Source organism: Bubalus kerabau, chromosome 23, assembly GCF_029407905.1.
Source record: "Bubalus kerabau isolate K-KA32 ecotype Philippines breed swamp buffalo chromosome 23, PCC_UOA_SB_1v2, whole genome shotgun sequence".
Taxonomy (NCBI): Eukaryota; Metazoa; Chordata; class Mammalia; order Artiodactyla; family Bovidae; genus Bubalus; species Bubalus kerabau.
In genome coordinates this window covers 40,589,188-40,614,319 of record NC_073646.1, presented here as the reverse complement: position 1 = coordinate 40,614,319, position 25,132 = coordinate 40,589,188, and the positions used below count along the sequence as shown (strand labels likewise).

The following is a 25,132-nucleotide window of genomic DNA, read 5'->3' as shown; positions in this document are numbered from 1 at the left end:
ACTCTGCGACCCCATGGACTGTCGGCCGCCAGGCTCCTCTGTCCATGGGATTCTCCAGGCAGGAATTCTGGGGTGGGTTGCCATTTCCTCCTCTAGGGGATCTTCCTGACCCAGGGATCGAACCCGCATCTCCTGTGTTTCCTGCTTTGCAGGCAGGTTCTTTACCACTGAGCCAGAGAGAAAGCCCATGTTTAGGTTAATCTCTCACATTTAAAACTTCCTTCTGCAGGAAAGAGAAGGTCATGAGGCCCTGCTAACAACATCTATTAAATGGGACTGATGGGCAAAATCGGGGCCGGTGGGGCGTATGAGAAGCTAGGAGGTGAGAAAGTTTGTGTTAGATAATTCCCAGGTGTTCAAGTCGTAAAGAGCCAGGGCAGACCAAGCAGATATTTGAGGTGTGCACAGTCACTCACTCATGTCCAACTCTTTGTGACCCCATGGACTGTAAGCCTGCACCAGGCTCCTCTATCCATGGAATTCTCCAGACAAGAATACTGGAGTGGGTTGCCATTTCCTCCTCCAGGGAATCTTCCTAACCCAGGGATGGAACTCACATCTCCTGTGTCTCCTGCATTGGCAGGCAGATTCTTTACCATTGAGCCATCTGGGAAGCCCCAAGCCAGTGAGGTTAGCAAACTTTATCCCTTCCTTAAATGTGTTAGTCGCTCAGTCATGTCCAACTCTTTTGCGACCCCATGGACTGTAGCCTGCCAGGCTCCTCTGTCCATGGAATTCTCCAGGCAAGAATTCCTTCCTTAAATGGGTCCATTAAGATGCAAATGCTGATTTTTCTATAAAGGGCTCAAAGACAAATTATACTATAAATCATCATTCTTGAGCATGCCAAGATTTTAATTTTTTCTGGTTTTATTTCTTTATCATTTTTCTTCTTGTAACAGGTATTTTTGTGCTGTAATGATTTATTCTGGTTTCAGAACATTACCTTCTAATGAAGGAGAACTATTCCATATTTAGAGAGAAATGGGAAAAAACATTTGGTTATCCAGGTTTCTAAAACATTAGTAAAAGCCCCTAAATGTTCACTTGGGCTTCGCAGGGTTTTCTAAAGTAAGGATTATAAATGAGCACTCTGCAAGCTCCATTCCTATCTACTCTTGGGAAATTCTCAATGTAGCATAAATGACATTGCATGAAAAGATTTGTTTCTCAGTCCTGATGACTTTGTAGACCTCAGGCTGCACCCATGGACAGGCTAATGTTCAGATTCTTCCAGCATCCCCTGAAGCACCCAGTAGGAACTGAACAAAGCGGTGCGGGGTGTTCCTTTAGGTGTGGGCCTGACTTGGTCTTTGAGGCCTTTCAGGAAAGGGTAGGAATCGACTTCTTCAGGGGGAGCCACTGTGCGCCAGTTTCCACTGTCCTGTGAGCCATCCACGTACGTTCATCGCCTTCTGCGGCCATCCCCCAGCCGTTGTGTGAGAGAGGCACCACGGTTCCTGTTTTACAGAGAAAAAGGCAGAAGTTCAGAGAGGTAATCAGCTTTCCAAAGGTCACACAGGTTGAAAACACTGGGAAGTGCTCAAATTTATGCTTTTCCTTCTCAGTTCAGTTCAGTCTCTCAGTCGTGTCCTACTCTTTGCGACCCCAGAGCCCTGGCACACCAGGCCTCCCTGTCCATCACCAACTCCTGGAGTGCACTCAAACTCACGTCCATCAAGTCAGTGATGCCATCCAGCCATCTCATCCTCTGTTGTCCCCTTCTCCTGCCCCCAATCCCTCCCAGCATCAGAGTCTTTTCCAATGAGTCAACTCTTCCCATGAGGTGGCCAAAGTACTGGAGTTTCATCTTTAGCATCATTCCTTCCAAAGAACACCCAGGGCTGATCTCCTCTAGAATGGACTGGTTGGATCTCCTTGCAGTCCAAGGGACTCTCAAGAGTCTTCTCCAACACCACAGTTTAAAAGCATCAATTCTTCGGGGCTCAGCATATAAACATGGGCAAAAATCGCTTCCAGATTTTCAGTGCTCAAGTGGGTTTGCAATAGCTTGTGGATATTTTTTACTGGAATGAAAAGCAGGCACAATAAGTCTGTTTTACATGGAAACCCAGGACAGACACACACTCCTGAAACAAAAGGGTCAGAGAATAGTAATCACCCTGACAGTGTGTGATGGTTTTAATGTTTTCTGCTCTATTCCATTCTGTCGCATTCTTTCCTTTAACAAATGCAGGCTGCAATTGCTAAGCTGAGTTTCTGGTCTGCTGCTAATGCAGTAGTGGCCTGCAGTTTGAAAAAACCCTGAATTCAAGCAGTACAGGGTGTTTGGTTCAGTTGGCCATGAATCCCTTTCAGAACAGGCGTCAACTGGCCTGTAGTTCACGTCAGGGTCAAGGTTGAAGCCAGGGGCCCAAGGGAGATACTACAATGAAGGACCCAACAGGGGTGGGGCTGAGTGGGCACTGAGCGGGGCAGCCTGGGCACCAAGCCGAGATTCGGGGGCTGGAGGCAGGTCGAGTCCAACACCAGTGTCTGTGCAGACCTTGTGGGAGAGAAGACTTGCCCTTCAGCTGCCACTGAAAGACACAGCGAACAGTCAGACCCATCTTAGATGGCTGTGCCTGCGTGCTAAGTGACTTCAGTCGTGCCCGACTCTTTGCAACCCCATGTAGCCCACCAGTCTCCTCTGTCCATGGGATTCTCTAGGCAAGAATGCTGGAGATCTTCCCCTCCAGGGGATCTTCCTGACCCGGGGTGGAACCCAGCCTCTCACATCGCCGACATTGGCAGCGGGTCCTTCAGCACTAGGGCCACCTGGGGAGCCCCAACACTGCACCCAGCACACTATTTGCAGAGGTTCAGACGGGTCTTCCCTACAAGCCTGTGAAAGCTGTGAAGGAAGGGGCTGCATCTGATTGATCTTATTTACATCTGGACCCCCAAACCCAAGCAAGGTGCCTGACACGTCAATAAATGAAGCATAAATAGATGTCTGATTATGGCGAACGCCTGCTGTTTCTGTTTCAGTTCCCACCAGTGGGCCAGTGAGTGTCCGTGTTCAGCATGATGCCCAGCCTTCTCTCCCATGGTCTTCTTCTTGTCTTAGAAGAAGAACCCAGTGCCTGCTGGCCTTGCGCCTCTGCAGCCTGCAAACTGGTCCCGAAGGCTTTCCCCTCAGTGCCTGGTGCATAAAGAATTGGTGAAAACAAGTTTGGAAAGGGATACACAAAACTTTTTCAGTGTTAAGGTATTTTCTTATGCAGGACCCTTAAAAAGGGATTCTTGAGCTTCTTTGTGCAAGATCTGTTATCCTCACAAAGCGCCAGGACTGTTTAATGCAGGGAGGACACGCAGCCACATCAAAACCAGGAGCGCTGTCACGGCACAAGACCTCAGCCATAGCCTTCAGCACCCTGGAATTGATGACACCCCCCAGCACGCAGATGGAATATATGTGTCCACCTGGCAGAGTTGTAGCCCGTGGCCCCTCCACGTCGTGAGCTGCTTCTCCCCTTCCCTGAAAGGCAGGTAGTGGTGTAGGCTCACCTGGAGAGGGAGACGCCCGTGAATTCTGGGTGGACTCTTTGGTGCCCTATACTTGAGATCATACACATTCAGGATAAGGAGAATTGGGGTGTGTGGTTGTGGCGGAGACATAAGGAATCGGGCATCCTTCCGTGGCATGGCCACTGCTGGGACCAGCCGTCCCGCCAGCAGCTCCATCCCCAGTGAACAGAAGATAAGCAGACGTGAGGCATTTCTCTAGGTGAGGGAGGCCCTGAGTGTTCGCATGCCGGGCTGCTCCCAACCAGGAGAACTGACCTTGCCTTGAGGGTGGTGAGAGATGAGCCGCCTTCGTGCGGGACACTGAGGTTTCCTAGTCTGAAACAGATGTGGTCGGTCTGGTATCTCAAGTAGACACACACGAGCATGTTAGCATACAGAAATGTTGTTGAGCGGTGCGCTATCATCTCATTCTGTGCTAAATTCTGCTGATTTGACAGCATTGTCCCTGGGCCGTTAGCATCTTTAGGTTGGATTCCACCAGCTGATACGGGGTGAGAAGGAGGCAGACGTCAGTCACTTTCCCCTACGGAGGCCTGGACGCTCACACCCACCTGCCCCATGAGACCTTGGGAATCTCCCTGCTGGCATTTCACGGTATCACTCCATTAATTTTATTTGACATGTTGTGAATCTCCCAAACATCAGGTAGCTCCATGGCCAGCGCACGTTTCTTCTGATTAACTGTTATTTTAAACCTATTTCCGCTGTTTACACAGATTGCAGAGAAGATGGATTGTAATGATAGTCTAGAATTTACTCGGGGTCCTGAGATCAGCTTTGCATAATATGCATCGTGTTGTTTGAGTACTTGAATGAAACAGCAAACATGAGCCCAACCGGTGTCTCTCTTCCCAGCTGCAGAGACTGGCTCAGGAGAAGTGCTGACCCGACAGAGTCTCAAATTCTGTGGGCTGTGAACAGCAGTAGACATTCCTGGAGGAAAAGGTGGAAAACTGTCGCTGGGAGTCACCTTGGGTCACTCAGAACAGGCCGCCTCCTAACAACCTCGTTTCCTCCTGGGGGAGGGTTGCCGAGTTGATAGGTCCAAATGCTATGTTCATTCTGTGGCTTGATTTCCACTCATTGCTTCATTTACTTATCGGTTCTCTCAATCAGCACCCTTGTGGCTGAGATGGAGACCATGCATTGGGTGATAAAGTCATCAGGTGAACCCCGAGGACTCAGCTTTGCTCAGAGAGTGTTCACTTGAAGGACCACCAGTGAGAAGGTGACCCCAGCTGCAGAACCCGTCGCCCTTCGGGGCTTTTCTTGCTCAGCACTTCCGTCAGGAACTCGGAGCGGGTGGAGACGATGTGCCCGGCAAGCCTGCAGGTGTCACAGCTGAGAGAGCCATTCAGATGTTCTGTCCCCAAATCAGAATTAAAAATAAACTGCAGTGTTAGATTGATGGCTGAAATCAGGCTGAAGCATGAAAGCCAGACGCTGCTTTTCCAGACACACGACCAGCCATGTGACAGAGGAGGAGGGGCGGGATGTGCCGGTTGTTGCCATAAACAGAGTTGGGAGGTGAGTTGAGCACAGATCCTGGGAGAGCTGGGACCAGTCTTGTCAATGACACGTTTCCGAATCAGGGCAGATCCAGTGCCATGGAATCCTGTTTGGGCTGAATGCCGCTGGAGCCCGGAGGCCAGCTCCAGGTGCCTCACCGTGAGGGCTGGTGAGGACTCGGGGGGTCCACGGAGAAGGGGCCCAGCACGGGTGGTGCTCTGTCTGTCCATCATGCAGGAAACGGGAGAAGCAGAGTGTTTACTTGGCCCCTGGGAGCCAAGCCCAGCTGGATAGATTTGTGATTTTCAGATGATCCAATGGCTCTGTGGGCAAGGAGACAGACAGGCGTGGACAGGCAGCGGTTGTGAAAGGAAAGGCAGATCCCTTTACAGCGTTCGGCCAGGGCGCACGAGGACTGCAGAGAAGGAAGGGGTCCAGGAAGCCCTACTGGCCGCCGAGTGGCCGCCTGTCGGGAACAGTGAGTGGGCTCCTGTGAGGACAAGCTGGTGAACCCCAGGACCGTGGGGGGCTGGAACTATACCTACAGGAGAAGGAGGTAGAGACGGAAATTAGGCTTCTCCTTGACTCTGAAGCCACGTAAATATATTTCATCTATTTGTGTGTGCACGCACACTCAGTCATCTCCAACTCTTTTGCAACCCCACAGACTGTAGCCCACCAGGCTTCTCTGTCCATGGGATTTCCCAGACAAGAATCCTGGAGTGGGGTGCCATGTCCTACTCCAGAGGATCCTCCCGACCCAAGGATCAAGCCCACACCACCTGCATCGGCAGGTAGATTCTTTACCACTGTGTCACCTGGAAAGCCCTCATCTATTCATAAAACTAAGTTATTTTAAAACATTTATAACAGAAAGTCTGAAAAGCTGAAGGCAATATGAGACAGATGAACACAGCGGTGTGTTGAGTTGGTGAACTCAGCCAGATGGAAAGTGATTATTTCAAGTAACTTTGAAATGTGATGGTCTGACTGCCCATCCCTAGCACAGAACCAAAATCAAAAGCTGGAGGAAAAAGGATCTACAGCTTTCCGCGACCATGGGAATGGCTGTGCTGCGTTCGGTGTTGTTAAGGCACAGTTGTGTGAGTGCTGTGAGATAAAGCAAATGAGTACCATGTGGCTGTCACTGGGAACCGAGATTTTTGGCAAAGTTGAAACCCTAAATTGGAATTGGAAGTATGATGATTTTATCCTCAAAGGAAGGAAGAATTTCTTGTAAAAAGGCCTGGAAGTGAGAACCATCCTAGTAGCACAGAGTTTCTCAGTAACCCCCAAATAAACAGGCTTTCCTGGCTGAATGGGGGATTCCAGGTCAGGAGCAGGTGGTAAATAATATAATGTAATGTAATATATAATTCCAGAAAGCGAAGAAGCTTATCAAACCCCAGTGAGAGCTTGTCAGAAAGACCCCTGAGCCACCTTGAAAAAGCTCTCATTCGTTAAAGATGGGATAATGTGAAAATCAATCATAATAACTGCAATGAATTGAAGTGTTCCAAATACATTTCAGTCCATGGATTCATAACAGTGTGTATTTTCAGAGCCACACTGATCAACTTTGGAGAATGCTAGGGGAACTTTTACATGCTGAATTTGTATAAAACTTTCCAATCAAAATCTCAAAATTTTGAGTGAGAAACTTGACCTCAGTGGGTGAACACAACTTATGCAATATGTGGTTTTATTCTCGAGATGGTGCCATTCAGGTACCATCAAGACTTCTAATTATAACCTCTTCAAAGGTTTGAAGGTCCCCATTAACAAGAGAGCATTTGCACAAGTAGGTGGTCGTGAGTGCCTGAAGATTATTTATCGCTTTTTCCCCAGTGAAAAGAAACTTCTGTCTTACTGCTAACCAGAATGGAGACAACTCGCCCTCTTTGAGTTGTACTTTAAGGAGGCAGTATTTCCCTAAGTTAACAGTCCTTCCTTTCATTTTGACATTACAAACGTGTAATGTCAAAGTTTTTGTGATAATGTGACTGGATTTGGAATCTGATCAAATAGTTCTCACAGAAAGTATTTTAAAATAATGGGCATTTGTATATATCTACACAGATACTGCTGCCCATCTTAATAATAGCTTCTGTAGAGTTCAAATGCTGATTCCTTCAGAATTATAAAGCTGATTGCATGTCACTCGTACACGTTCGTATAGACGGTCTGGGGAGTTCTCTGTGAGTCCAGTCAGGTGCTAAAGAGTGTCATTAATGGCCATTTTTGGTGCCAATAGCTTTTCCTTCAACAGACCTTCAAAGTGAGACCCATTCACTAAAAACATTAACAACAATGATAATAATAACACTTTGTTCACAACCTCTTACAGAAACTCTTGGACAGCTGGTAGACTTCAGTTTAAAATTAAAATAGGAAAGTTCCGTTACGAATAATACTGTTAGAAGATAAATGGATGGCATGTCAGATGACACAGCAATGAACCCAGTCCAGATCATTAAATCAAGATCACTTCCATCGCAGGTTGATGAGCACTGATGCACAGCACCAGCTTTAACCCCTCAGAAGAATTCTTTTGCAAAGTGGTATTCTGATCCCACTGCTTCACAAAGTGAAAACCAGTTGGGACTATAGAGTCTTGGGTTTTGTCCGATTCACCATCTGATAAGGAAAGTGATGGCAAACCTACACAGTGTGTTGAAAAGCAGAGACATCCCTGCCAACAGGGCTCCGTCTAGTCAAGGCTCTGCTCTTTCCAGCAGTCACTACCGATGTGAGAGCTGGACGACAAAGAAGGTGGAGCACTGAAGAACTGATGCTTTCAAACTGCGGTGCTGGAGAGGACTCTTGAGAGTCCCTCAAAAAGCCAGATCAAACCAGCCAATCTTAAAGGAAATCAACCCTGGATACTCTTTGGAAGGACCGATGCTGAAGCTAAAGTTCCAGTACATTGGCCACCTGATGCAAAGAGCCGACTCACTGAAAAGACCGTGATGCTGAGAAAGATTGAGTCAGAAGAAGAGGGCAACAGAGGATAAGGTGGTTGAATGGCATCACCGATTCAGCAGACATGCACTTGGGCAGACTCGGGGAGATGCTGAGGGGCAGGGAAGCCTGGCTTGCAGCAGCGTGTGGGGTTGCAAAGAGCTGGATATGACTTGGCAGCTGAGCAGCAGCAACACATGTTTAAATATAAAGAATAATAAAGTAGACTGTATGTATGTAGTAACTTCAGAAATCAACTTTTCAAAAAGTTGTGGTTGAACAAATTCTTAAAATTTTCAAATAAATCGGATTGAAAAAAATCAGAAAAAAAAGAAGCATGCCGTAACTAATATTGATATTTCCCTTTTTATTTAATTAAGGATTAAAATTCTGAAAAATTCATAACAATTAGTTATATACTATCTTATCCAGAATATATCAAAAGTAAAGTATTTGAAACTGTCAAAACCCTGTAGTCCTTTCTAATGCGTTGATTTACTCATGTGGGTTATTATTTTTCAACACTCATGTGACTTAGTGGTAAAAAAAAAAAAAAAAAAAAAATCCACCTGCCAATGCGGACCTGCAAGAGACACCAGGTCGATCCCTGGGTCGGGAAGATCCCCTGGAGGAGGAAGTGGCAACCCACTCCAGTATTCTTGCCTGGAAAATTCCATAGACAGGAGCCTGGTGGGCTGCAGTCCATGGGTTCACAAAGAGCTGGGTATGGCTAGGCACACACACTTCAGCAATGTATATAATGCGCACGCATAGTTTTCAAATGTAATTTCAACAGTTGTATGTTTTTGAGTGGTCATAAAGAGTGGTTTACTACAATGAAACGTGGACAGCGTCTCCTGGCCCAGGTGGACCCCAGCGGCGGCACTTGACTGGACCACTGTACCCCCACTCCTCCCTCTACTGGCCACCCCAAGAAACCCATCCTCAGCAACCGGGAAGGGCCTTTGTGTTATCAACTTGCAAATGTTTCCCAAAGGAAGAGGACGTGTGTGTCTGAAGCCACTCGTGCGGCTCTCCATTCACATAACCTGGCTGTTCGGTGCCCCAGAGCGTTGGGGGCTTCCGCACAGGGCTCCTTGTCCTTAACTATGAAGACTGAGGCAGTGTCCAGGGAACCTAGGTCATGTGTCCTCACTGGGGTCTAGGGGGAATTATCTGGTGAAAATGGATCTTTTCTTTTTTGAGCAGTGAAAATCACAGAAAGGCATAACCCCTGTCACTTCACCAGGCCTCTTCACGGCCTGCAGTTTGAGGCTTGGAAAGAAGGGCACTTCAGGTGCTAATTATCTGGGGAGAGAATGCCCCTGGAGGCCTCACTCGGGCAGCAGGAGGCCACAGCTTCCCAGGAGGGTCCTCCGTGCGCAGACCAAGCCCAGCTGTGGACGCGTGGGCCTCCACCGTCCTGCAGAGCAGCGGCTCTTCAGGGGCTGAGCCCTGCCTTTCCCGGAAGGCTGGGGTTAGGTAACCCTCCTCTGTAATTAAGACCTTTCCACCATTAGCAGCTTCTTTATTTGAAGCGCTGTCAAGAAGGATTTATGGGCTGTAGGTCTTTTTCTCACTTGAGGGAATTTTTAATCCCATTGTCCACAAATTTGTGAGTCACTTCTGATGACAGTAATTAGGAGAAAGAGATGCTCAAGGATGTGAGAGCAGAAGAGAGCTGAGGAGCATTGTGAGCTGTGACGTGAGGAGAAGGGAGCTTGCCTTCTTAACTGGGTCAGCCAGGCCCGGACGCCTGGTATCTGGGCCCCGGGGTGGGGAAGGCAGGGAGGCACCAACCCGATGGCGAGAGGGCCTCTCAGCATGGCTGTTACGTGACACAGAGCAAAGAAAGGAACAGCGGGAAGTATTGCTCATTTAGTTTATGCAAAATGCCATTTTCTTGAAGTGTTCGATCCGTGTGGTCTTACTTTAGAAAATATAACCACATTTGACTAGAAAATTTTATGGAACTTCAGAGTCAGTAATTGGAAAGGAAATCCCAGAACTAAGCCTGCAAAGAATGAGGACGTGTGCTCTCCGAGAAGTCACGGCCCCTTTCAGTTCTTTCCCGACTGCTCTTCGTATTCTTTTTTCCCTTTTCCCTCCTTATTTCCCCTCCCACCCCCTTCCCTGTTCTCTTATGCGGGGGAGATCGTCCCGGTGACCCGTTGCCACAGAATAAACCTGGAGCTTGCAGGCAGCGCCGCTGTACCATATCTCGTGGTTTTACAGGCTGGGAATGGGATCCAGAGGGGCGGTACCTTGGGCTGGCGGCTGAGGGTCAGGAGAACGGAGAGGGGTTCCCTCGAGTGTGGGTGCCTTGACCGGAAGGCCATCAGGCTGGGCACCCTGGGGCTGACCCCCGGGGCACCACACCCAGCCAGTCCAGCATGGTGGCCACAGGGACAGCAGACTCCTTTCTCATCTCAGGACTTGCAGAAAGGACGGTTCTAGAGATAAGGCATGGAAGCTTCTAGTTTATTAAGGCCTGGGTCACATTCTCTTGGTCAGAACAGTCACAGAGTCTGCACTGAAGTGCCTCAAACACCGCTTGCCTCAGACACCACCTCTACATGAGAAAAGGCATCAAGGTTTCTGCAGCCTTTTTAAAGTCAGATTTACTGAGGTATATAACTTACTTACCTTGAGCACAGAGCTCTGCCCCACCCCCGCCCTTGGCAGGGTTCTTGTTTCCTCTTCTCTAGCTTTCCCTTTTACAGGAATCATGAAAATGGGAAAAGCCAGCATGCCATGGCTGCATCTGGCCCTTCCCCATGTCTGGCACTAAGGCCATCCTCGTCATTGGCAAGAGTGAGCAGCTCCTCCCTTTTCACTGCGAGCCTCGGTCCGTCCCGTGGATGGGCCAGTTTGGTTTTCCTCTCCAGCCACTGAAGGGCTTTGGAGGTGTTTCCAGTTTGCTGTTGTTGTTGTTCAGTCGCTCAGTTGTGTCCAGCTCTTTGCAACCCCGTGGACTGCAACATGCCAGTCTCCTCTGTCCCTCACTGTCTCCCAGAGTTCACTCAAACTCACGTCCATGGAGTCGGTGATGCCATCTAACCATCCTCTGTTGTCCCCTTCTCCTCCTGCCCTCTGTCTTTCTCAGCATCAGGGTCTTTTCCAGTGAGTCAGCTCTTCGCATCATGTGGCCAAAGTATTGGAGCTTCAGCTTCAGTACCAGTCCTTCTAATGAATATTCAGAGTTGATTTCCTTTATTGACTGGTTTGATCTCCTTCCTTGCTGTTCAAGGGACTCTCAAGAGTTTTCTATTTCTTTCATCAATTTTCAGCATACAGATCTTGCCTATAGTTTGTTAAATTTATATCTATTTCATGTTTTAACTGCCATGTAACTGATACTGAATTCTTAATTTCAGTTTCCAGTTCTCCATAGCTTGTGTTTCAAAATATTTTGATCTTGTATCCTGTGATCTTGCTAATCTCGGTTCTGAGTAAACGCTGGAATTTCCTACACGGAGAGTAAATACTGTCAGTGAATAGAGAGGCTTTTTGGCTTTGTTTTCCTTTTCAATCTGTATGCCCTCCGTTCCTTTTCCTGCATTACTGCTCCAGCTTGGCCTTCCAGAATAGGAGTGGTAAGAAAGACACCTTTGCTTTGCTCCTCGTCTTAGGGGAAGGCATTCCATCTTTCATTTTAAATAAAATGTTAGTTGTAGGTGTTTTACAGATGCCTGTTGGCAAGTTTGGGCTTCCCAGGTGGCGTTAGTGGTAAAGAACCCGCCTGCCAACGCAGGCAACATTAAGAGATGCACATTCAATCCCTGGGTTGGAAGATCCCCTGGAGGAAGGCATGGTGACCCACCCAGTATTCGTGCCTGGAGAATCCCATGAACAAAGGAGTCTGGCGGGCCACAGTCCATGGGGTCGCAGAGTCGGACACGACTGAAGAGCCTTAGCATGCGGCATGCATGCTTAGCAAGTTTAGTAAGCTCCTTTTAATTCCTACTTTGAGAGTTGTTGTTTTTCCTTTAATCTGGTAGCTCAGTCGGTAAATCATCCGCCTGCAATGCAGGAGACCCTGGTTCGATTCCTGGGTCAGGAAGATCCACTGGAGAAGGGGTAGGCTACCCACTCCAGTATTCTTGGGCTTCTCTTATGGCTCAGCTGGTAAAGAATCCGCCTACAATGCGGGTGACCTGGCTTCAATCCCTAGGTTGAGAAGATCCCCCAGAGAAGGGAAAGACTACCCACTCCAGTGTTCTGACCTGGAGAATTCCATGGAGTCCATGGGATCGCAAAGAGGCGGACATGACTGAGCGACTTTCACTTTCACGTTTCCTTTCATGGCTATTGGAGGTTCAATTTTGTTAAACGATTTTTATAAAACGATTAAGATGATCATGTTTTCTAAATTCTATTGATAATGGCAAATTACCCTGATGAATATTCAAATGTTGAACCAGCCTTGTGTTTGTAAGATAAACCCTACTTGAATTAGGATAAATTGTGATTTTTACATATTTTTAAATTTTATTTTTCTAATATTTTATTAAGGATTTTTGTATCTATGTTCTCAGGCCTATAGTTTACTTTTCTTTCTTTTTATGTTCAGCACCTTTTTCTGATTTTGGTGTCAGCTTAATGCTTTAGAATGTCTTTTATTTCCTTCTTCTTCAAATGCTTAGTAAAATTAACCATTGAACCTTATATGCTTAAGAGTTTTCTTTTTTGGAAGTGTTTAATTTTATATTCAAATATTTGATAGCTATTTGACTACTCAGGTCATCTAGTTCTTCTTGAGTAGATTGGAAGTGTGTTTCTTTAAAGACATTTGTTCATTTCATCTAAGTTGTTGAATTAATGAATATACTGCTAAGTCACTTCAGTCGTGTCCGACTCTGTGCGACCCCATAGACGGCAGCCCACCAGGCTCCCCCGTCCCTGGGATTCTCCAGGCAAGAACACTGGAGTGGGTTGCCATTTCCTTCTCCAATACATGACAGTGAAAAGTAAAAGTGAGGTCGCTCAGTCGTGTCCGACCCTCAGTGACCCCATGGACTGCAGCCTTCCAGGCTCCTCCATCCATGGGATTTTCCAGGCAGGAGTACTGGAGTGGGGTGCCATTGCCTTCTCCGTTAATGAGCATAAAGATACTCAAAATGTCCTTTTATTCTTTTAGCATCAGTAGAGTTTATAGAGGTGTCTCCTGTTATTGGTGATGTTGATAATTTGCAATTTCTATTTATTTTTTATCAGTCTGGCTAGAAGTTTATTGATTTTTAAAAGAACAGCTTTTGGATTCATTGTTTTTTTTTCTATTATTGTTTATTTTTATTTCACTGATTTCTGGTATTTTTCTTCACTATTTTCCTTCTTTTTTAATTTACTTTTATACGTTCTTACAGTTAAAGTTTACATTCTAATATAAACATCTAAAGGCTATTTATTCAGTTCAGTTCAGTAGCTCAGTCATGTCCAACTCTTTGCAACCCCATGGACTGCAGCATGCCAGGCTTCCCTACCCATCACCAACTCCCGGAGCTTTCTCAAACTCATTTCCATTGAGTCGGTGATGCCATCCAACCATCTCATCCTCTGTTGTCCCCTCTCTTCCTGCCTTCACTCTTTCCCAGCATCAGGGTCTTTTCCAATGAGTCAGTTCTTCACATCAGGTGGTCAAAGTATTGGAACTTCAGCTTCAGCATCAGTCCTTCCAATGAATATTCAGGACTGATGTCCTTTAGGATGGACTGGTTGGATCTCCTTGCAGTCTAAGGGACTCTCAAGAGTCTTCTCCAACACCACAGTTCAAAAGCATCAGTCTTTTGGCACTCAGCTTTCTTTATAGTCCAACTCTCACGTCCATACACGACTACTGGAAAAACCACAGCTTTGACTAGACAGGCCTTTGTACGCAAAGTAATGTCTCTGCTTTTTAATATGCTGTCTAGGTTGGTCATAGCTTTTCTTCCAAGGAGCAAGTGTCTTTTAATTTCATGGCTGCAGTCACCATCTTCAGTGATTTTGGAGCCCCCCAAAAATAAAATCTCTTACTGTTTCCATTGTTTCCCCATTTATTTGCCATGAAGTGATGGGACCAGATGCCATGATCTTAGTTTTTTGAATGTTGAGTTTTAAGCTAACTTTTTCACTCTCCTCTTTCACTTTCATCAAGAGTCTCTTTAGTTCTTCTTCGCTTTCTGCCATAAGGGTGGTGTCATCTGCATATCTGAGGTTATTGATATTTCTCCCCGAAATCTTGATTCCGGCATATGCTTCCTCCAGCCCAGCATTTCTCATGATGTACTCTGCATATAAGTTAAATAAGCAGGGTGACAATACACAGCCTTGATGTACTCCTTTTCCTATTTGGAACCAGTCTGTTGTTTCATGTCCAGTTCTAACTGTTGCTTCTTAACCTGCATACAGGTTTCTCAGAGGCAGGTCAGGTGTTCTGATATTCCCATCTCTTGAAGAATTTTCCACATTTTGTTGTGATCCACAGTCAAAGGCTTTGGCATAGTCAATAAAGCAGAAGTAGATATTTTTCTGGAACTCTTGCTTTTTCGGTGATCCACCACTTTTGAATCCCCAAATTTTGGTATGTTGTGTTTTTCCCTTTTATTAAACTAAAAATGCTTTCTAATTTTCCAGGTGATTTCATCTTTAACTCATGGGTTACTTTGAAGTGTGTTCCTTAATTTACAAGTTTTTAGGGACTCTCCACATATCTTTCTGTTGTTAATTTCAAGTTTAATCCTGTTGAGTCATAAAAGCCACTTTTTGTGATTTCAGTTATTTTTAACTTGTGTTTTGCATGACATATATATTTCAAATGTGTCCATATCGGTTAAGTTCCACATGTGCTTGAGAAGAATATGTAGTCTGTTGCCCTTGGGTAGATTTCTACGTAAATATCGTGTGGGTCAGATTCTGTGTGGTGTTGCTCTGGCCTCGGAGACCCTTGCTGAGACGCCTGGCCTGCCTGTTTTTTGGGTGGAGTGTCGAGGTCTCCACCTGTCCCGGTAGTTTTGTGTAGCTTTACTGTCAGTTCTGTCGTTTTGCTTTCTGTACGCTGAAGCCCTGTGCATCCACATTCAGGATTGTTGGGTCTTCTTGAGGGACAGAGCACGCCATCATCATGTCACGAGCTCGTTTATCACCGGTTTATTGTTTGGTAGGATATTTACTCTGATATTAATGTAATGACACCAGGTTTATCTTAATTAGTGTTTTCGAGTATTTTTTCCCATTCTTTTACTTTTAAGCTATTTTTTAAGAAGAGGGGGAGGGTCCCTCTTTTCTCGTATTTTGGACACAGTGGCCCTGTGGCCTCAGCTTCCTTATGGGCTCACAAAAGGGTAAGACTTTTTCATTTGTTCAGCTTTTCCTCGTGTTTGATGGCTGTGCCCTGCTTCCCAACTGCCCAGACCCTCGGCTCAGTGACGCCTGTGGCCGTTTTCAGTCCACCACTTCAGGATGGTGCTGAGCGGGAAGTGAGCAGGACAGTCTTCCTGGTATGGTATGGAAGGAGGGACCAGAGACAGCGCGGGAGGAGAAGACGGGAGCGGCTGGGCGGCTTGGAGTCTGGAGGGGAGGGCTGGGATGCGGTGTGTCTGTCTCATCTCTGCCGGATGACGTGAGATTCTGAAGAAGAGCGTAATGAAAGCTGCAGTGATTTTTAACAGCACCGTACTGAATTCTCACGTGTTCTGTGCCAAGAGACACGTGTCTCTGTTTCTGTTCCTGGAGCCAAAGGATCCTCTGGGATCCGCTGTCTTTCCCTTGAAACAAGCTCCTAAAGAACCAAGACCTTCCCATGTGTCCCGCAGAAAGCTGTACACCAGAGCCAGCGGCCTGCCCCTTCTGCAGAGGCTGTCCTTCAGAGGCCGGCCGGGTCCTGTCTCTGCCAGCGGCCTGCCCCTTCTGCAGAGGCCGTCCTTCAGAGGCCTGCCGGGTCCTGTCTCTGCCATTTCCAGAAGCCCGCTGATTTCCCACTGCCCTCTGTGTACGCTCTCAACCTCTGCGTCCGGCATCCAGGGCCATCTCCACAGTGACCCGCCCACCTTCTCAGCCCCTTCCTCCCCCAGCACCCCATGTCCAGCCACGCCCATCATTCTCTCACCACTCACCAGGCTTCTCATAATCATTTGCCTTTGCTGACTCCATTTTCCCCGAAGCGAACACTTTTCTCAAGGCCTTTCCGCCCTCGGAGGTCTGCCCTTTCTCCCAGCCCTCCTGCGGTGTCCCCTGGCCTGAAGCCTTCCGCACACACCTGGCGCAGAGGCTCCGCCTGTGTGTGCACCAGAGGGAGCTGCCTGGGACAATTCAAGCTGAAAGTGAGCAGCTCCCCAGGAATGTGACTTCCTTGGAGGGCTCTGGGCAGGCACATAATTGGGCTCAATAGTTCTTCAATAAAAGAAATGGAAAGTGGAAATTTTTTTATGGTAGTTTCTATGGCAGACAAAGAGAAATTTAGCCTCTGAATGGATAAGTAAGTACATATGAAAAGGGATTTTTTTTAATATATAAAGGATAACTGGGCTTGAAAACAGAATGATATGTAATAGGGGACGCAGAGGCCTAGATCAAACCTTGCCTTGATCTCAAATACTGGCTAACTGAAAAAAAATCAGAGAAAGCTTTTGTTCGCTGTCTGTCTTGGGACCCCCTAGGAAAGGCTCACCGTGGGTTGAGATGACCTGGTCCACTCTTCTGCCTGTGCCTTTAAGAATTCTCCAACAGAAAGTGAGGAGAAGCCCAGCTCTTTCTTGTTGTAGCATCACGATTAGCTTCCAAAACCGTGCAACACCCTCCGGGCTCGCAGCGCTGAGCGTGCTGGTGAGCCAAGAGCGGCAGCTCAGGGTCTCTTCTCTCCCCGCCCCGTGCCTCCTGCCGGCCTCCTGTTGCCCCCGCCCTGGAGCAGTGCCGACCGCACCCCCGCAGAACGTGCAGGTGGAAGCCGTGAACTCCACCACCATCCAATTCCTGTGGAACCCTCCACCCCAGCAGTTCATCAACGGCATCAACCAGGGATACAAGGTACGCCTGGGACCACAGCCAGGGAGGGCCCGTCTCGGCGCCGGCGCGGTCGTATGATCAGGGAGGGGCCCCTGCACCTCGTTTTGTGAGGAACCCATGGCATCCATTGCAGACATGTTGACCTTGGCGGGGTCTCCTTTCATCCACAGTCTTATCACCAGCCATACTGACTCATAAACTCTAATTACTGGTCGTTGAGAGGATGGTTGTTGGGAATTCCCTGCTGGTCCAGGGGTTAGCGCTCTGCACTTTCACTGCCAAGGGTGCAGGTTCAATCCCTGGGTGGGGAACTAAGATCCCGCACAGCCAAAAAAAAACAAAACCAGAAAAGGCTGGTTCCGCTAGGACTGAGCAACGCTATGAGAAGGCCGTCCATTTAAAATGACCGGTGGGAGACCCGGCCTGGCAGGTTGAAATCAGCACGTGTACCAAATGCTTCCTTCCAGAAGGGGGCCTCTCTGAGGAGTGCAGACTCGGAACAGAGGGCACGGGGCGCAGCTGAGTGAGGTTTCTACCAAGTACCAATGAGTAGGTGCCCCCTCACTGCTTCGGGACAAGTTCTGTGTGTGGAACCGAGACCTGCTGGCTCGGGGCCCCTACCTGAACTGAGCAGACACAAAACGCACTCCTGCCTGCCCTGTGCCGGGTCTGAGCACCAGCCTCTGACCTTCAGAGCTGTGCCTGCATGCAGCTTCCAGGAGCACAGCTCTGCTTTCCTTCTGGATGAGCATCTCCTGGCTGCGGCAGGGAGCCCGCCTTCATTTATTTCATCTATAGTGTGATATGTTCACATATCTTGTGCAGGAGCAGATCAACTCAGGGGTTCCACCTAGTTTGCTTAAAAACTTGATAATTTCAGATTCAGAGAGTGTTATTTCCTCAGAACACAGTTCACTTTCCCCGCCACCCCCCACCCCATTTGGAGTCAACTTATTAAAACACTTGTTTTTCACTAGAAAGACAGGCATAGTTGGAAATTTGTCCTGCCTTTTCTTTTCTCCCAGAGGTAGCGACAGTCAGAAGTTTCTTTGAAATCATATTGATCAGTGAAGATCTTTCTGGCAAGACCGGGGCGTTCATTCAGTGGCTTGGTTGTCAGCTTATTCTACATAAATACGCTCCTTGTCCGGTGATGTGTCCATTTTCAGAGCTAGTTAGTGCTAGAAATGCTTGGTGTCAGAGGAATTAAAAGTCACATTCATACAGTAATGTTGCCAAAACATTAAAATAACTTCCTTTGGAATGTGTATATATACTGTATTTCTGGTGACTCAGGTGGTAAAGAATCTGCCTGCAATGCAGGAGACGTGGGCTTGATCCCTGGGTCAGGAAGATCCCCAGAGAAGGAAATGGCAACCCCCTCCAGTGTTCTTGCCTGGGAATCCCATGGACAGAGGAACCTGAGGGGCCATAGTCCATGGGGTCGCAGAGTCGGACGTGACTCAGCAACTAATACTTTCATTTTCATAATCAGTCTCCCCAGATCCATGTTTAGAAAACCGGCATGAGGTAAATTATAATTAACACTGTTCCCATTGAACTCAGGACTTCTTTTTGAGTCAGAGTAGGTGCCCATCCAGAAAAATATTTGTATTGATGTTTCATTGTACTGATCCATTCAAATAACAGGTAATGTCATCTTTACTTCTTAACGTTAAATATATATATGTTCTGTAACAAGTTTAAGTGAAGAGAAAGTGAAAGTTTGAGAAGTGTCTTTTTTCCCAATGTGAGTTGAAGTAGATATTTTATATACACGTGTATAAAATGCGTATAGGAATACACGTGTGCTCAGTTGCTCAGTCACGTCCAGCTCTTTGTGACCCCGGGGACTGTAGCTCACCAGGCTCTTCTGTCCGTGGGATTCTCTGGGCAGGAATGCTGGAGTGCATTGTCCTGTCCTTCTCCAGGGGATCTTCCCGACCCAGGGGTCACGTCTCCTGCCTCTCCCACGTTGGCAGGCGGAGTCCTCACCACTGCGCCACCTGGGAAGCCCACAAATATACACATTTGTACTCAAGTAGTCTGTGAGATATCTTTTAAAATCCATATTTTTCAGCGAGATTATAAAATGTAGACTATAGTAAATTTCTTGATCATGATTTTGCTTTCTTCGAAGACATATTATCGCAAAATAAAATTTTGGTGCAGATGTGAGGCTGAAAGCATGAAATTAAATCTCTTTTTCACCCTGTCCCACCGCAGCTTCTGGCTTGGCCAGACGACGCCCCCGCAGCCGTCACTGCCCTCACCATTGCTCCAGACTTCCACGGGGTCCACCATGGGTACATCACCAACCTGAAGAAGTTCACTGCCTACTTCACGTCCGTTCTGTGCTTCACCACCCCCGGGGACGGGCCCCCGAGCACGCCGCAGCTCATATGGACGCATGAAGACAGTGAGTCCCCTCTCCAAGGGTCTCCTCAAGACCCCTTGGTCATCAAAGAGGCTTGGGCCACCGTCCTGCACAGCTTAGCTTCGTGTAGTCTATGGGGTGCGGGTGACCCTAGAGAAATAAGCTGGGAGCTGACCAGAGGGGTCTCAACAGCTCAGTTAAGACTCGTAGTCGGAGCCATCTAGGCATTCGGGACCTCGGAAGGACTTCCCGTGGGGCTGTGGCTCGAGTGGTTTCAAAGCTCTGTCTGGAGGTTTTGTGGTGATGGACTAGAGACCAAGGTGATGCAGTCTGGGGAGAAGGTGGACAATCATGAGAGCCTGTGCCCCGGACGCAGGGCTAGCACAGGGGAGACGCAGAGGCGTGTTACAGAGGGTCGGGGCTGGTGGGGCCCGGGGCCGGGGTGGGCAGAAGGGAATCTCCAGGATGACTCCGCAAACTGCGGCGCGGGTGACGGGGCAGCGGTGACGGCCGTGACCGGAGTGTGAAGGCGGGTCCGGGGCTGGGACGCGGGGCGCAGTCGGGGCCCGCTCACGTCGAGGCAGCAGCGGGCCTGAAGAAGCAGATGTGGGAGTCCAGCACTTAGCGACTGTGACCGTGTTCTCCCAGGAAAGGCTGGGGCTGTAACTGAAGCGTGCAGTCGCACCACAGACGGAAATGCTTGAAATCAGTGCTACCTCGGGGCGTCTGAGTATGAGGCCCTTGGCAGTTAAACCACCTAAGTGGGTGCAGTCACTTTGGGATCAGGGGGCTTCAGAGAAGCAGGAGGCTGGCTGGGCCCTGGCCCCGCCGTGTGCAAGGAGGCTGGTTGGAGCCTGTGTGCAGAGGGGCGAGCAGGAGGCCTCCGGGTAGGGGGCTCTGGAAGAGGAGGAGCTCTGCTTGCTGGAAGGCCCCTTCTCCACTGCCCTGAAGGAAACACAGCTGACTCCTTTATGACTGCAGACGAGTGGGAAGGCAAGCCCCCCACCCCCCAGGTGAGGGAGGCGGCGGTGAATTCTCGGAGCGCCCCAGGCACCCCTCGCAGCTCTTCATCATGTGGGCATTTTCTTCCATTTCATTATTGAGAGAAGAGCCCAGGGCAGCATCTCAGCTCCAACCACAGCAGGTCCAACTGGACACTGGGTGTTACTTTCCAGAGGACACTTACTAAAAATAACAAGTGGCAAAAGCAGGGAACTTCTTCAGATAAATGAGAGAAGACTCCTGGCTGAATTCTTGACTTTAAAAGCTCTATTGTTGCCAGTTAGACAGACACAGTGGACATGAGATTGAGCAAACCCCAGGAGATAGTGCAGGTCAGGGGAGCCTGGCATGTTGCAGTCCATGGGGTCACAAAGAGTCGGCACCACTGAACAACTGAGCACTGAACACCAACAAAGACAGACTCGGACTACACGGAAACATCTCACCATGCTGGGCAGCCAGGGAGCAGGGCCTTCAGGGCCCCAGGCCCACCATCAGTAAGAAGGAGAAATGAGAAGTTTCTTGAGAGTTGAGAAAAGTAGCAGTGACATCATCTTTTTAGAATTTTCTAACTGAACCACCATTTTTTGATAGAAAGGGAGCCTGTCGGTCCTACCTAGAAAGACAGAGCATCCTTGCAGGCGTGGACGGTCTCCCTGAAAGATGGGAGGTAGGGCTGCTGTTGGGCTTCCCACGTGGCGCTAATGGTAAAGAACTGGCCTGCCAAAGCAGGAGACATAAGAGATGCGGGTTCAACCCCTGGATTAGGAAGATCCCCTGGGGGAGGGCATGGCCACCCACTCCAATATTCTTGCCTGAAGAATCCCATGGACAGAGGAGCCTGACGGGCTATGGTCCACGGGGTCACACAGAGTCAGACACGACTGAGCGACTGAGCACGCACAGGGCTGCTGTCAGCTCTGGGGGTGCAGCCTTTCAAAGAGGACCTGGGACCCTGCCTGCCAGCGAAATGGCCCCCATCACCCCATACTGACAACGCAGATGGCGCCCTGGTCAGTCCTGCACACACAGCGGGCCTCCTTCTCCAAAGCTCTGATGAAATAAGAACTGTGGGGAGGGGGCGGGGGTGCAGCACAGCAGAGAGGAAACAGAATATAAATTTCAGCCGAGACGCTGCCAGCTGGTTCCAGCAGAGCTAGAGGACAAGCATATTTGGGCAGGAATCCAGGAAGCAGAAACACTGAGAGCATAAAAGGAGCAAAAAGCTTTCTTCGCTATTCTATCGATCGAAAAAAAGAACAAGTCAGTTCAAAAATCTGTCAGAGTGTCTTTCTGGAATCTTAGAATTGGAGGAGGATGAGACGGTCTTGACAGCCATCCTGCTTTACCGCGTTCTCACACTCAAAGAGTGAAATTTGTCAGAGCGTGTGAGCTTATCCATAAAGAGTCTTTTGAAAGTTTCACCCAGATGAGTGAATTTGCTGAGGCTGTTATCATTTTTTTTTTTTTTTAATCACGAGGTGTGTTCGGAGGCTTTGTCCAAGTACCAACTGGGTACCAGGTGTGGAATTTGCCTTAAAATCCTGCTGTCTCTACAGGGTTGACAGTGGGCAGAACAGGGCTGAGGCCGGTTAGCTGGAATCCCTGAGCTCGGCTCTGGGATGGACACCAGGGACCCTTGACTTCATGCTCTCCTGTTCTAGGCTGAAGAAACTATGCTTTGTTATTGTGAGAAAGCTCTCCGTGTGCCCTTGCCCAGAGGTGTCCACGGGAGGCCAGTGGGAACCTGGTTCCCCACCCGGCAAGGAGCACACTTGTCTCCCCTCTGAGTCTGCCTTTGCTCCTCCCTTTCCTCCCCCTAACGTTTCCCTGCACTTCTCCTGCAAAAGGGCAGAGGGGTGCATGTGGGGGGCACCACCGCAGAGAGGCAAGCGGAGCAGGGCTGGTGAACTGTGGGCTTAAGGGGTGCCCGCCAGGTGCCCCACGATGCCCGGCTCGGGACTTGGGACGTAAGGGACCTCCACTCTCTTCCTCTCCCCCCACCTCACCAGCCCGCGCCCCGTCTGACCACTGCGCCTGCTCTCCGGGGTCTCCTTTCCCACCTGCCCCCCCGCCATGCGGCACAGAGGGGACCTAACCAGCACATGTGACCCGTCCCTGTGGTCACAGTCACCTGTCACCTCTTCCCACCTCCTGGGGAGGCGGCCCCCAGGGGACCGGGTGTGGGGGCGCTGGAGCACTCAGCCTGGAGGAGCTGGAGCAGGCGGTGGGCTCAGAGCCCCCTGGTGGCCCCTGCAGTCCCTCCAGGGCAGGCAGGAGACCCGGGTGCTGGACCCAGCTCCAGGCTGGCCCCTGCACATCCCTGCTCTGAGCCAGCGTGGAATTCTACAGCCGGAGAACCGGGGCAGGGTCAGAGCGGACTCCTGACGACCCTCTGGGTCTGAGAGTCCAGACCTGTTTAGCTCACATGCTGGCCTTTCAGGCCTCTTCTCTCCGGCGCTTTGCAAACCGACAGTAAGCTCAGCTTAGAAACGAGTCCACGTTCTGGTGGCGTGATAACTGAATGACAGCAGCAGCCGCTCGTGAGGCCAGGGACGTGCCAACCGCATCCGTGTTTTATTACGTTTTTCTCACAATTACCTTGCAGCGTGAGTTACTTTTATTTTCCCTGTTTCGCAGATGAGCAAACTAAGGCTTAGCCACTCTAAGGGCCACAGAGCCGGCCAGCAGGGGCCAGGCTTCGGCGCAGCCAAGCCCAGCACTGAAGCGACTGCAGCTCTGCTGCGCTGCCCCTGCCTCAGGACGAGGCTACTGTCGGGGAAATTCAAGGCAAACGTGCAATTTTTGCTGCAAATTTCTCACGCCTGCCCTGCCCCTGGGCTCCCTGGAGAGAGTAAGTGCAGGTCACAGCCTGGATCAGGCTGGCAGGCGTCGGCCAGCGACCAGGCATGGCCGGCCCGGCCTCCTGGCCAGGGCTCCTGGCTGCGGCCCCACACGAGACAGACACACAACAGGGATGCAGGGGCGCCAGGGACGCTGCAGTAAGCCGTAGCCTGAGGGGTCCAACTGCCCGATTGTTCAACTAGATCCGATGAGGAGAAAGAGCAGGGACTGCGTCCGCATCTCCCACTGCCGGTCTCTGCAGTTCTCAACGAGGCTGGGGTGAGGCCGACAGAAATCACTCATGTGACCGTAGCCCGGTCCCTCTAACACCTCAGACCCTGTGCTTCTGGGTTTTCTCTGGCTTTTCCTGAGGGCTCTGACTGGCAGGCTTGGTCCCGGCTCCCGCCTCCTTCCACAGACAGACGTTCCCCACCAATCCGACTGGAGAGAATCGGGCTGCATGCTAACAGATGTCTCTGGTTCTCATTTCCAGAACCAGGAGCCGTGGGCCACCTGAGTTTCACGGAGATTCTGGACACGTCTCTCAAGGTCAGCTGGCAGGAGCCCCTGGAGAAAAACGGCATCATTACAGGTAAGGGTCTCTGTGGTCAGAAAAGGCAAAACAAGTCTGCCCCACACAGAGGGACGGACACAGCTCCAGGCGCCATGGCTGGCAGCGCCCGGGTGTCCAGGGCCTGCAGGGTGACTGTCACGGGGCCAAGGTGGGGGAAGACCTGTCCCGGGGGCCTCGCCTCGTGTGGGCCCCTCCTGGCCGGGCTGCAGCCCCCTGGGGTGCAGGCTCGGTCTCCTGGGCGTGTTGAACAAGCCTCTGACATCTCTGCCCAGGAGACTCGTGCTCCAGGTGTGTCTTCTCACAGCTGTTTCTCTTCTGTAATCTCGTGGCCGTGTAGGGAGTTGACAGCTGAGATTACAGCGGTGTTACAGCTGAGGAGGCTGGGGCTCGGGTGGGCAGGGAGAGCCGAACGCAGGCACCATGATGGGGTGGCCCTGCCCCCCCCTTCCCCCACCCCCTGGCCTCACCCCAGAGAGCGGCCAGGCCACGCCTGTCCCCTGCCCCAATGCCAGGCCACCTGGGGGGGCACTGCAGGTGAGGGGCGTCCAGGGAGCAGGGCCCCAGGCTGCACGTCGGCCGCCTCCTTCTCCTGCAGTGCCGTCTCAGGGGAGCAGCTCACTTTGGTAGGACTTTTAATGATTTCATTTTGTAGAAGAGGTTTTTGAAGAACCTTCCAGATTATAGGGCTGAATTTCCATTTAAATCGCATCATCCACACACGACACGGGGTTGGCCCAGGCTCCCCGCCCAGGGCCGGGGCTTCGCTCCACGTGTTCCCAGAGACTGTGCCGCTGGCCAGGGGAAGGCCGGACGATTCCTCTTCCTCAGTGGTTAGGTGCAGACAGCTTAATAAGTATTATATCCCGGCACCTGAACAGCTGTTTCAAAGAAGAAGATGCATTCATTGAAAGAAGAATGTCTGCATTTCCTTCTTAAGTCACCAGTTAGCTCCCAGTGGGACGTGTGTGCCAAGGGCACTGCCCAGCTTCTCCAGCTTGGAATCCGAGTGGGCCCCGCCCGCCTCCCGAATTTCCTGCCCCACGTGGTGTTCACACGGTTCCGTGTCCTTATCTCTGTAACCGCCGGGAACGCAGCGGAGACAGGGCGCATTCGAAGGCTTGCAGAGTGCTCTGATCCTGGGATTGCGACTGGCTCCAGCCACAGGCTCACGCAGGGCCTCAGACACAGCCCCCCACACACAGCCCGGGGTCTGTCCCTACGCTGAGCTCCCCGCTTCTCTCCTGTTGCTCAGGAAGGTGCCCTCTGCTCACCTCGCCCAACCAGACCCCCTACACGGGGAGTGCTCCGATCCGGGAGGTGCCACTAGGGGCACTGTTGAGCCGATGCCGCCT

The 25,132-nt window shown here is 50.0% G+C and overlaps 1 protein-coding gene across 1 annotated transcript in view; it reads left to right on the top strand.

Moving 5' to 3' along the window:
- SDK1 (sidekick cell adhesion molecule 1) overlaps positions 1-25,132 on the top strand; it is a 744,542-nt gene that overhangs the window by 608,049 nt on the left and 111,361 nt on the right. Inside the window, exons 18-20 of the mRNA XM_055561902.1 lie at positions 16,889-17,004; positions 19,210-19,402; positions 23,700-23,798. Of these exons, the coding sequence (XP_055417877.1) occupies positions 16,889-17,004; positions 19,210-19,402; positions 23,700-23,798 (408 nt within the window). The remainder of the gene's footprint in view (positions 1-16,888; positions 17,005-19,209; positions 19,403-23,699; positions 23,799-25,132) is intronic.